At 42.9% G+C, this 13,496-nt stretch overlaps 1 protein-coding gene across 2 annotated transcripts in view; it reads left to right on the top strand.

Annotated features, from left to right (window-relative positions):
- Positions 1-13,496, top strand: part of TMOD1 (tropomodulin 1) — a 34,748-nt gene that overhangs the window by 5,970 nt on the left and 15,282 nt on the right. For both annotated transcript variants that reach the window (XM_081941690.1, XM_081941689.1), the window contains exons 3-4: positions 4,046-4,202; positions 7,618-7,737. In XM_081941690.1, the coding sequence (XP_081797816.1) occupies positions 4,046-4,202; positions 7,618-7,737 (277 nt within the window). The remainder of the gene's footprint in view (positions 1-4,045; positions 4,203-7,617; positions 7,738-13,496) is intronic.

Raw genomic sequence — 13,496 nt, forward strand, 5'->3', positions numbered from 1 at the left:
TAAAGCAAAGAAAATACAGGTAGTAATGATGTGTATACTACAGATAGTCCTTGGTTAACAACCACTCATTCAGTAACCATGCACTGAAGAGAGTGATGCTTAGGATCAGAGGTTCCAGCTACCCCAGCACCCACATGGTCAAGTGATTATCATCCAGGTACTTAGAAACCAGCTCACACTTATGATGGTTGCAGCATCCTGTGGTCCTGATTGCAATTTGTGACCCTCCTTGCTGGCATAAGCAAAACTGACAGGGAAGGTTGAAAGTTACTCCTGTAAGTTGCTCCCACTCTGACTCCTTGTCTCCTTTTTCTACTATGGAATATGAGATCCTGGGGAATCTCATTTTCTGTAGTTCAGGCAGCCACCTGGAGCATTCCACTTCACCCTCACTCTATAGTCGCACCAAGCTGCATTATCCCTTTGCACTAATACTACAGCAGCCACCTGCATGCCTTCCCACACTCCACAGCAGCCACATGCCAGCTATGTTTATGCCACAGCAGAACATTTTTGGAGAATAAAGAGAGGTGAATCTAATTCAGCATGCGCCAATATTAAGGACTACCACGTGGCAGGAAGTATGTCAAAGCATCATTCCTTTTTTGCCCTTATTGCATTTGCAGATAGCCATCCGTTTCAAGTGGTCCTATTCCTTCTGGGGAAGTTTGGCTGGAGACTCACACTGTAAGGAATATGCTAGGCAGCTAATGGATAAAGTCATTCAGATCCATTCCAAGCTGGACCAACCTTGATGCAGGTCCATGGAAGTTTACTGAAGTTTACTTTTGCTTTATTATCTTGGCTGAATTGGGACCCTATTGGTCAGTGCTGTGAGCTTGGCCATCTCCGTGTTAGATCCTGGTTAGCCAAGGCTTCTCAAAGGATATGTGCTTGGGCCTGGGCAGTGAGAGAGTTTAAAGAATGGTGGTCTGTTTCTTCCTGAAGTTGTCATCAGTAGACCCAATGCTGCAGCTTCAGAGAGTGCTGGAGAAAGCAGACTATCTATTCCCCTTTTCGTCAGGTTTCAGGCCCATGTATGGAACCAAAAGAGCGTTGAGTGCACTTGGGGATGACCATTGAAGGGAGCAGGATGGTGGTAATGCACTTATTCTTATTTTAGTGATATTGAAAGCCATCTGTTCCTGGCTTTCAGTATCACTGATTACGATATCCTTCTGGACTGGTTCCAAAGGTTAGGAATTAGGGGTACAATTTTGTACTGATTTTCTTCCAGCTTCTTTCTAAGTTGCAGTCACTGTTCAGCCCATGCCTTATTTTTGTGGGTATCCCCAGGGCCCACCAATCTTCCACTCTAACATTCTAGATGAAACCACTGTTGAGGTCATTCAATGACACAAGTTGGGGTGTCATCAATATATTCAGTATTATATATCCAGACCAACCAAGTGATTTTGTGGAAGTTCTGTTTTAGTGTCTGGAGACTCTGGAGAACAATAGGCTTATGCTCAACCCTAACAAGACTGAAGATTTTAAGGTCTCCTGGACTGATGGTTTCCAATCTTTAATTCTTCCCCAAACACAAACAGTGAGGAGTCTTCCTAAATTCACAGCTGCTATTTTGAGAATTAGGCAGCAAGGGAGGCCAGGAAGGCTTATTCACAACTTTGTGCTGTGTGCCAATTATGCCCCTTCTTAGATGAACAGATGCTATCCATGATCACTTATGCTTAGTCATCTCTTGAGCAGATTAATATGTTCTTCATGTGGCTTCAAGGCACCACATACATTGTCTAAATTAATAAATGGGATTCTTTTGGAAGAATATCCGGAAGCTGCAATTGATCCAAAATTTCCAGTTTCCCAGTTATACCCTGATGTCTTAACCACTATACCAAAATAGCTCTAGAATTGTAAACTACCTAGAACCGTGATGGTGAACCTATGGCAGGCGTACCAGAAACGGCATGCAGAGCCATTCCGTGCGGGATGCGCGGCCTCTCTGGCTCCTCTTCCGTTTTCCTGTGCACACACACATGCCAGTCAGCTGGCTTTCGCACGCACAGGAGCGCCAAAACCTGTAGGACCAGCGTTCACTTCTGTTCTGGGTTTTGGTGCTGCTGCGCATGCAAAGGCCAGTGAGGCCAGGCAATCCAGGCGGGATGGTTTTGCGTGCAATTTCCGGCACGGAGGTCAGTGCGCGGTGACGTAAAAGGTTAGCCATCACTGACCTAGAATCATGTAAAAATGAGATGAGTATCTATATAAATCAATAAATTCAAGGTACTGGTGGTTTGCTATAAAGCCCTTCATGGTATGGGCATGGGTGTCAGCCTCACGAGGTACAGCTGTTAGCTTTGTAGGGTAGTTCAGACAGAAGTACCCCCAGAAATCTTTATTATAAGGTTACATTAACAAAATCTTACAAGACTGAGAGTACTTATTCCATTCTTCACTTTTACTCGCCTGATAACTAGGTAAGGGTAACTAGGTTCCTTCAGAGATGCTTTCACCACTCTCCTCCTTTGGACTCAAACTTTCATTTGTCAAACTGCTATTTAGGCTGCAAGTTTTTGTTCAGTCGCCCGAGGTCATTCCCACATAAGATCAGACTAGAAAATCAATTCCACAGGAACTATAGAATTATTCTTTATTGGGGTAGGCTATAATAACGGAATCTTGCAAGTCTGACTGCTTTTTCTCCCCTTTCCCTAACTGTCATCATCTTGAGTTTGTGTAGGAGACACACAAACGTACACACACACACTGGCAGAGCCAGAAGGAGGAGTCAAGTGAGACATCAGTTTTAAGTTTGTTATGTAGTCATAAGAGGACAAACTCCAACCACCCTTGAATGGCTTTGATCCTTACTTAGTTTTACCCATGTACAAATTATTAGTCTGGTCATCTTCCTGTGCATAAGCTTCAGCAATATATCAGTTATTTGGTATGGACCTGGTTGTCTTTACCTAAAAGTTTCTTCTTAATGGTATCTTTGTTCTCAGGACTTAAGGGATGTTTTTGTCCTCGGACAAAAAATTTTTTTTTTGAACCACTTCTGAATATTTGCTTCAAGGCCACCTTCCTGTCTCTCTGTACTGGTTTATCTGTGGGGCTTTCTCTTTGCAATGGACTCCAGCTGGCCCATCAGGTTTGACAGAAGGGGCACGGTCCTGGTCCCATTGCTTAGAGAATGTTCTCTTGGCAGGATCCAGGAAATATGCCTTGTCTATTATACCCTTACCCTTTGGACCACCATATACTTCAGAGTAATTTGGCCCTGACTCTGCTGGAGTTTTGGGAAGCCCTCAAGCCTTGGCTGGTTTCCCAGGGATGGAAGATGGCAGGTTAGTTGAGCCCATAGTATCAGCGTTCCAATTATCATGTAGAATTAAATCCAAGGCAAATCTTTCCTTAAAGTTCCAATTTAATAAGTCAGACATGTTGGTACATCTGTGGCATCCCAATTCTGGAAGTTACCTAGGATTCCCACCCAGTTGAAAGTTCATGATCTTGTCCCTACACCCACTAATCCATCACATGGTTCAATCTTCTTCTTCCACGCTGAGTCATCTCCACCCTGCTGGTTCCGGTCAGGTGCCAAGGTGCGGAGACAAAGAATAACCTTGAGCTTCTAGAAAGGAGTTTTTTTTATTTTGAAAACAACACATTCTACCCATTGCTATTCCCTCCCCCCCTTAATGAATATGCATACTAAAGATGAAGCTAGAAGAGAGAGTGTGGCAGGCCAAAGATTCTTAAAGGAACCGCTGCAGGCCTGACACATAGAGGATTATTCTATTGGTTTCTTCTCTTGTCTTTTATGCTATTTGCTTTTGGTTTGTTTTCCTTAATTTTTGTTATTGTTCTCTCTATAAGTATCTTAAACGTTGTTAACTTGGTAGTCGATTGAACAAAAACACTTTCCTTCACCTATTTTATGATTTTGTGAGTGCTACTCCAACTCAATAGCTAGACACTGCTAGCATGTAGGGGTTCAATGGGATTTCATTAAAAAAAGATGAATTGTGATGGGTGATGATCATGCAGCTTGTATCTTTTTTCTCCTTTCTCCAAAATATAGAATGCAATATTACCTGCGGGAATGAGACAGAAAGATCAGACCAAGAAAACCCCCACAGGCCCTTTTAATAGGGGTGTTCTTATGGCACATTTGGAGAAGCAGGCAAATGACATTAAAGACCGAGACGATCTGGTTCCCTTCACAGGAGAGAAAAGAGGTAGGAGATTTAACTATCACAATTCTGCAGGTGCCGTGTACCATCTAGAGCAGGGCTCTTCAACTTTAAGCCTGGCGGACTTCAACTCCCAGAATTCCTAGCTGGGAAATTCGGGGGGGGGGGGGTTGAAGTCTGCCAGGCTTAAAGTTGCCAAGGTTGGAGACCCCTGATCTGGAGTGCGGTTTGTACTGTGCTTCTCATGCTGATAAACTTAAAAGTTATTTTTAAGTACATCCTAAAACCAGAATGGGACAACTCGCCCTGCCCAACTTGCTGTAGCCAACTCACTGCTGCCAATTCGCCACGGTCAACTTGCCACGGGAACAATTCAACATTTTTATGCAATTATTTAAAATAATTAAGAACTATTTTAATTTTTGCTCTTCCCATTTCATTTTGTCCCTCCTTTTGCATCTTTTCTTTAATGATTCTTTCCATCATTTCTTCACTACTATATAAGTTTTGTCCTGCGGCAAGTTGGCCATGGTGAATTGTCCTCTGGTGAGTTGGCCGCAGCAAGTTGGCCATGGCAAGTTGTCCCCTATGTGTTAGTTGTGGCTAGTTGTCATAGAGCCCCCGCAAAAGCCTACTCCCATAGCAGTTGAAATTGTATTTTATGTTCACATTGCCTTTTACTTTAAAATAAAATCTACTTCCAAGGAATAGAGTAGTGATTGCATGGCTAAGACCCCTAAAAGCAAGCCCTTCTTCTATAACTTTGGCCTTCTGTTCCTCTACCCTCATGAGAAAAGGAGCAGTTGCTTCAGTGTGAGCCTAAATTTAGTCTTGGACTGCCTGGTCCTTGCCCTTTGTTTCGTGCCATATCATAGGAAGCAGCAACCAAAATAGCTCCAGTGTCACATTCCACGCCTGGAGCAGCACTCTTCTCCCCCCCCCATCCCCCACCCCCATTTGATTGTACCGTCTTATAAAAAGAAGGAACCCTTTCCTTATGTTTGTTCTATCTTATGTCTTACTTTCTTGGTTTCTATTCCAGGAAAAAAAACCCTAAACCAGAATTTGTCCTCTTTTCCAAGAAAGAAGTTGGCAAAAGAAATACAAAAATATTCTAATTTTGCCCCTTCTTAATCTTTTATCTTCCCTTTAGAGTAAAGATGGCATTTTCACCATTCCATACGCACATTTCTTTTGTTCTGAGATTTTTTTTTTTTAAATGAAAGATCCAACCACCAACACCAACTTCTCACTAATTTTGCAACTTATTAAGCTAACTTTTTGGTGTGTTTCCTATAGCACCTGACTGGCCCTCTCTGGGCATCATAGTTAGACATGGCTAGGTTGGCTAATACTGCAGGGAATCCCAAGACTAGAGCAGAAAGTGAAAAAAATATCCAGAAAAAGCAATTGCAAATCCTTCTTACATTGTTGCTAAGAAGAACTACATGGACATGTATTCATCAACAGTCAAGCACTACTGAAAATAAATTTTGGCCATTTCCATACCAGTAACTTAAAGCACCTTCGGAGTCTCATTCATGAATCATTGACGTGACATCAAGCGTCTCTTTGTTACTGTTATTTGGGCACAAAATGGTTGAATTGGTGTTGAAATTGCTGTAAGTTGCAAGTGGGACCCCCCTTGTGAGAGTCACCGGAACCTTCGAAAGGACCGGTTATTGTTCCCACGAAATGGCCGCCGGCCCTGCTGTTGTTGGCCCTGCTGCCGGCCCCTGTCCCTATTACCTGGACGGTCTTGATTCCTGTCCTGCGCCTGAAAGAATGGTCTGGAATAGGGCGGGACGTATGGGGCAGTGCTGTAACTGGAGTCTCCGGTCCGAAAGGACTGCCTTCTGTGATATGGCTGCTGTCTCCTGTCCCCGCGCTCCCTCTCCCAGTAATGGGGACAGGAAGCTCTACGCTTCCACCCCTGAATTGGACGAACTCCTACAATTTCCCACAGTGGATCCGCGTGTAGCGGCCTTAGCCTCTCCGGCATTGATACCTTCTGAGATTTCGGAAGGCCTTAAAGCCAAGGACCGCAAGGCCGAACTGGTCCTTCGTAAAATGCACCAGGCGGCTGCCTGGGCATTGCGTGCGGCCACAGCAGCTTCTTTCATAAATAGAACCTCTCTGGTTTGGTTGCAACAAATGCAGTCTAGGATCCCACCCAAGGACCTACGACTGCACCAGGATGTAAACAAACTAGTGGCGGCACTAGAGTTCTCCTCAGACGCTACGCTGAACGCGCCCAAGTTCGCGTCCCGTCCTTTTAGCTTTACCATAAGTAAAACAAAGAGAGCTTTCTTTTTAAAAGTGTGTGTGAAAATATAGGAAGGAATTTGGTTTCCTTTTCAAAGGGCCACGCCTGAATGAGCACATTCCACAGTGAATGAGAATTTGGAGAAAGGCCTGGGACACCACTGAAAGTTGCAGGCCCTGGGAGGCATGTTCCAAGCCATTGCTATTTTAAAATGAATACCAGTCACAGTTAGGCAGCCTTAGAAGTAGGATGCTATAAAAAATGAGTTTGCATTAACATAAACTGATGTGGAATTACACAAAATCCAGCCTCTTGTTACTTTAATTGCGAGGTTAGCAATCACACTGTGAATCTTGAACACTGATACAAATAACACGTACACCAGGGGTGTCCAAACTTGGGAACTTTAAGACTTGTGGACTTCAACTCTCAGAATTCCCCAGCCAGCCATGCTGGCTGGGGAATTCTGGGAGTTGAAGTCCACAAGTCTTAAAGTTTCCAAGTTTGGACACCCCTGACGTACACAGTAAGGCCTTTATTTAGTATCCTATGACTGTCACTGAGTGTTGTATCTATGATTTATGATGTTTGTAGTTTAAGATTATGATGCTCACTTGTTGCTTGTATGTATATTCAGAGCTTATGCACCAGAGACAAATGCCAAGTGTCTGCACAATCACACTTGGCCAATAAAGAATTCTTTTCTATTTTATTTTCCTATGAGTTATTGGTAGATAGAGAGGATGATTTTAATCTTTTAAGGGGAGAGTTTAACTTCCCCTTTTCATACAATAGAGTTTCAGTGCCAATGCCTCTCTCCCTTCCTTTTAGAGTCTTGAAAAGTTAGGAACTATGAAAGAACCACCTTAAGTAGGAGAGTAAAATGTATTGTTTTGTTTATTTATTTATATCTATTTACAAACAATTCAAAGTGGTGAACATATTCAACACACCTTCTTCTTTCTATTATTCCCATAACAACAACCCTGGGAGTTGAGATTGGGCTGAGACTCACCTGCCCAAAGTCACCAGACTGGCTTTCATGAGGCATGAAAGGCAGGAATTCATGAGGCAGGACTAGAACTCACAGTCTCCCAGTTTCTAGCTTGGTGCTTTAACCATTAGACTAAAATGTATCTAACTGCCAACCTGCTAGAATGGAACTGAAGTGGTTACTGCTTCATGTATTTATAGGAAAAATTTGGGTCCCCAAGCAGAAAGCTATTGATCCAGTTTTGGAAAGTGTAACTCTGGAACCAGAATTGGAGGAAGCCCTGGCAAATGCTTCTGATGCTGAACTCTGCGACATTGCTGGTAAGATGCAAGACTGAATGTATGAGTTAGCTTTGTTGTTGTTGTTGCAATTACCGTTTTTCTAAAAGGCCTTGAGTTCTTGGCATTAGGACAATTTTTTTAAAATTTGGAATTTTTAAATTTAAAAAGTTAGATTTTATAGAATCTTGGGAGAATTTGTGCAGGAAAGAATCAGAAGGGGAAAGGGAGTATAGTAAACTTATTTTACTTTGGTTATATTTAGCTGAAAACAGGTATAACTGTCCTGAAATATGAAGGATGCTCAATTTGTAGCTTTTCCTTTTCGGGGACTGAATTCGACTTCGTAGGAGAATGGAGAAATCATTCTGTAAGTTTGTAAGAAAGGCTACTATTTAGGTCTAGGACATGGCACTGATTGCCTCTCTCCTACAATAGCACAGAATTATCTTCTCCTCTTTGCCAGAGAAAGTTTTTTTTTTTAAACTTTAATGTATTTGTGTGAAAATGGCCTTTTAAGTTCACTGGGCTGATTTTAGTGACTTAGAAGTGGGGGACAGCTACCATATTTTAATTCTTAAACTCTTCTTTCATCAAACCACACAAAATAGGCTCCTACCCTTGGTCATGCCTTGTCTCCTCCAGGCTCCTGCCTCCACCTATTTAACTCTAGCTTTCCTTCTCGGCTGGCCTCCCCTAGCCATTCACCCTGGCCAATGGGCCTCCTCCCCATGCCTTTCAGCCTGGCCCATTCACCAAAATACCCTTTGTCCCGGGCTTTTGGCTGCACAGGGCAGTTAGCTGCCAGGCAATTGGGCAGCGTGCATTCACTGATTACAGAGCTGTGGGGCTATGGTGGGGGGTGCAGGAGGGGGAGCAGCCGTCCCGGAAGATAACTTTCCAGAGCAGCAATGCATTCATCCAAGTCTGGGACAGATACGAAAGCCAAGGCCACAACCATTTTTGCTCTCATAGTGAACTCAGCATCTGTATTGTACTCATGTGCGGTTCCATCTCTAACCAAATGCTTCCTCATATTTTGTGCTAGATGAAAAAAAACACCCTTCCAAAGCTACTTCTGGGTAGCGTTCCCTGATGGCATTCATAACAGCCAATTCAAAATCACAGTGAATGGAACGGGGCTGAGTGTCAGGCATCAGTTTTTAACAAACTCAAACAGCCTTTTGTCTGTAGCACGTTGTTTGTTTGGTAGAAGTGCATACAAGATAGGATGCACTCCCTCATATTTCTTGGCTAGGATGACATACACCTGTGCAAAGAGTTTTGGAGCTGTGGCATACCAGGTGTTGGATGACTGCAAGATGTTCAGCCAAGTCCTTCTGCCAAATATTAGGATCCTCCTTGACCCCTCCCCAAAATCTCCTAGTAAGAAAGGCTCTTGTAAGCCAGGAGTTGGCCAATATGTCTTGTATTCCTCAGTTAAAATGAGGTCATCAAGGCTTACTGGGTCTGAGGGTGCATTTCTGTATTTCGTTCCTTTTTCTGCAGATGATTTTTTGCAATGCTGGCGTTGCCGGTATTGCAGGGTAGACTGCTGGGCCAGACACATATTGATAACTTCGGATGTGCCTTCCACTGTCTCCTCTGCCCGCCGTTTCATGCTGCTCAGGAAACGTGCCACTTCCACACGCTCCGCTGATCCGGGGTGCGAATGCTCATTGATTCTTTTTATTACTTCTCCAAGTCTTGTATGAATTCTGGCCTTGCATCTATCACGCTGCTCACAGCGCCAAAAAGTAAGGCAAGAATCAGCTACACTCATCTTATCAAGTAGATAGAGGTACCCATCTGAAACAAACTTTGGCTCTTCCTCTCTTGCTTGCTACGGTTAAATCCATCTCGCAGGCAGAAGTCTTCTTACCAGCAGTAAGACAACGAGTGCTTGCTGTCTTCAATGAATGCAACGTACAGTATTTTATTGGCTTCACACGTCAGGGCTGGGGTAGTGGTTTGAGTTACATGGAATGATGGAGACTGACTGAAAAATCCTTTGTAGATGTGGATAATTAGGAGGAAATCTGGTGTCTTAAGTTCTCCTGAAGTGCTATTGTAACTGTTTAGATGCAGCATTTGTTTATTCAGGAAACAGGCTGTTAAACGTAAAAGAGAGGCAAATCAAAGCCAGAGCAATGTAAATGCCCCAGGCCAAAAAAAAAAAGATGCTACAAAGGATTTTCCTTTCAAGGAGTCTTCAAACAGCCTCCACCATTCCATGTAACTCAAAGGCTTCCCTAGGAACCTGAGTTTGCATATCTTGACATCAAGATATACAGACGAAATGGGAACTTTGAGGATGGGGAGATAAGACTGTACGCCCTTTGCAGATGAGAGAAAATAATCAAATAAAGTAATATTCTCCAAAGGACCTGAGGACAGGACAAGAAAGAATGGATGGAAAATAATCAAGGAGGAAAGCAACCTAGAACAGAGGAGAAATTCCTGGCAGCTGGAACAATTATCCAGTGGAATAGCTTGCCTCCAGAAGTTGTAGGTATTTCATCACTGGAGGTTTTTAAGATAAGACAAAACAGCCACTTGTTGAAATGGTATAGGCCAGGGCTTCTTACCTGAGCAGCGGGTTGGACTAGAAGATCTACAAAGCCCCTTGCAACTTTTCCATTCCATTCCAACGAAAGCTGTTTTTTAAAGTGCTTGTTTCTTTTTCTCACATATTAATACCAATGATGTGTGTGGTCAAGGGACTGTGAACTGCACATCCCCCCAACCTGATACTGTTCACTCCCTGCCCCCCAAGCTCCTGCCCCCAGCCCTCTGGAAAGTTGCAAGAAGCTCCAATCCCAGCTTCTATTGTCTCTCTCATTCTTTTCCTCCCCAATGTCACAGCCTGCCTCTGTCTTCCCCCCACCGCTCCTCTTGAAGGCTATTGTGGTGGTATGTTTTTTTCATCCTCTTTTATTTATTTTTTTGAACAAAGCCTACATGCCAAGATCCAGTTACTGCCAAGCTCCCACCCAACTCCTAGAGATCCCTGCTGCCAAACACCACATCCAGGCCTTCTCTATCTTTCTATCTAACTATCCTTCTCTCGCTCTTTCTCTCTCCCTCCCTCCCTCTCTCTCCCCTCCTTCCCTCCCTCTCTCCCTAAGGACCCAACACTTGATCCTGCAGTTGGGCTCTTCCCCCCCGACTCCTCCATCCTAATTGGCTCTTTATAAATAGAAAATTCTTAGTGCAGTTTACAAGATTCTGTAATTACCCCAGACTAACATTGAAGTTCCTGAAATATATGTAAGCCTTGCTTCCTTGATCTTGTCTAGCTATGTGGAGTTTGACACTTAGCTATTCCAGTATTTAAAAAGTATTTTGACTTGTCCTTGAAATCACCAGAAGTCAAGGCTGTGAAAAAGACATCCCAAAACAAAACACCACAGTAAGGATCAGCAATGGAAACAACAAATTTTAGATGGATATAGTTTTCTGTCCCAATTTGTCGATTAAGCTACAGTTGGTTGGTTCACGCAACATACTGGGTCATAAACAATGGCTTGGTTCACATAGCACACCAACAAACTCAAGGACACTGCATTATGGCCCCATACAATATGTGAAATCAGATGATATGTTGTTGTTAGTTGCAAAGTCATGTCCGACCCATCGCGACCCCATGTTCAATGTTCCTCCAAGCCTTCCTGTCCTCTACCATCCTCTGGAGCCCATTTAAGCTCATGCCGACTGCTTCGGTGACTCCATCCAGCTATATGACTTATATCATATGATGTAAGTGGCTCTTATTTGAAAGAAAGTCTAATAAAGGCTTCCTGTGTGTGTGTGTTGTTATTGTTTTCACCCTTCTTGTACTGACCAGATTTATGTTTCTTCTTGCCGTAACTGCGGTTGGACAGCAGAGCAAGCTGCTGAAGGCTTGAGCTCATAGGCTAAAGTCTCAATTACTCAATTTGCAAGATACAAATATTTCGCTTAGCCCTTTGCCCGCAGTAGAATAATGGCAAAATAAGCTGCTTATTTCCTTCCTTCTCCTTTCAACTTTTCCTACCCTTCTGCATACAAGGTTTTGTTAGGCTTGCCAAGATAGCCCTTTGAAGAAAGGCTTGGAAAGCAATTGAGGATAATATATGTGGTTGGTCAGCCAAGCCCACTTCACAAAAAGAAAAGAAAATATAGTGGTTTCTTATTTCCCCCTCCAACCAAGGGTTCATTGTCTGCTGTAAAACTGCATAAGCCTTTTGTAATCCGGATAGCCTGACTGGGAAAGAGCTGGGAAGGGTGTAAGGCAATATTTCTTAACCATGTCAACTTTAACATGTGTGAACTTCAACTCCCAGAATTCCCCCGCCAGCACTAGTGAGAAATACTGGTGTAAGGTAAGTATTATTTCTGAAGATTGTTTTTTTTAAAGCTGATATTGGGATGGGAAGAAAAATATTATCTATTTAATGTTCCTTCCAGTCTTGCCAGCATAGTAAATTAATTTCAAGTGTACAGTTAGAGAAGGATTTGAAAAGCTGTGAAGAAAGTTAGGAAAGCAGGAAATCATTTAACTTTCTCTAAGAAGGAAAAAAAAGGAATGGATTATTTTACTGGGGGGAAAACTAGACTTTTTCAAATATAGAAAACAATACGGGGAGAAATTTTTATATGAGTAAAACATACTGAAGCTGCCTCCTGGGTAAAACACATTTGTTATTAAAATAAAGTAAGTCCTTGATTTAGTGGGCTTGATATACAGTGAACATTTTTGTCATATTTTGACTCTCCCTTGACTCTTTCCATTAAATTGAAAATTTCAAGATATAATGATGCTTATTTTGTCAATTTACATAGTTACAGTGTATAAGTGAAATAAATCAAAGCAAATGATGGAAATTTGGATTTGGGAGATCCCCTTTCCCTGAATGGTCCAGTCAATCCAAATGTCTATATTTTGATGCTTTGTAATCAGAGGTGGTATTCAGCAGGTTCTGACCAGTTCTGGAGAACCAGTAGCGGAGATTTTGAGTAGTTCAGAGAACCAGTAAATACCACCTCTGACTGGCCCCGCCCCCATCTATTATCTGCCTCCCGAGTCCCAGCTGATCGGGAGGAAATGGGAATTTTGCAGTAACCTTCCCCTGGAGTTGGGTGGGACTGGAGATTTTACAGTAGCCTTCCCCTGCCATGCCCGCCACGTCACACCATGCCCACCAAGCCGTGCCCACAGAACCGGTAGTAAAAAAAATTGAATCCCACCATTGTCTGTAATCCATGGTGCCTAAAAGGATCAGCTCTTCTCTATAATGCCTAGAGCAACTGGGGTGTGTGAGGCGGACAATGTACAGCTGTCATGGCTGTTCAGCAGTTTGTTTAAGCAAAATAAACATATTTAAGCATTAAACATGGCACATTGTGATGTTACAACCCAGGTTCATGTGGAGAAAGAAGTATAAGAAACCAGCATGTAACTCCTTGTTAGATTCATATTCTGCCTTTTCTTCTGGCACTAAGGCTATCTTTTTCACTATTCCATCTTATCTGAGCTTGGCTTTATTCTCCAAAAGTGTGAATTAACCCTCATCTCCCTGATTTCACTAAAATCCCCCTCCCTTTATTCAGCTTTAAGTTCCCTGAAGCAACCCATTCCTGCCTTAACTATGTCTGTTTTTTCCAGCCTGCTGCCTCTTCCTCTCATATTTCCATGACATCATCCATCTCAGCAGAAGTTGCAGAAGGACCATGCTGGTGACCTCATAGTCCTGCTTTAATGAATGCAAGACTGCATTAGGCCTGCTGTGCTCCCTGCTATCCAAAATATTTTGCCGCTT

Source organism: Natrix helvetica (assembly GCF_964273705.1).
Source record: "Natrix helvetica genome assembly, chromosome: 2".
NCBI classification, from domain to species: Eukaryota; Metazoa; Chordata; class Lepidosauria; order Squamata; family Natricidae; genus Natrix; species Natrix helvetica.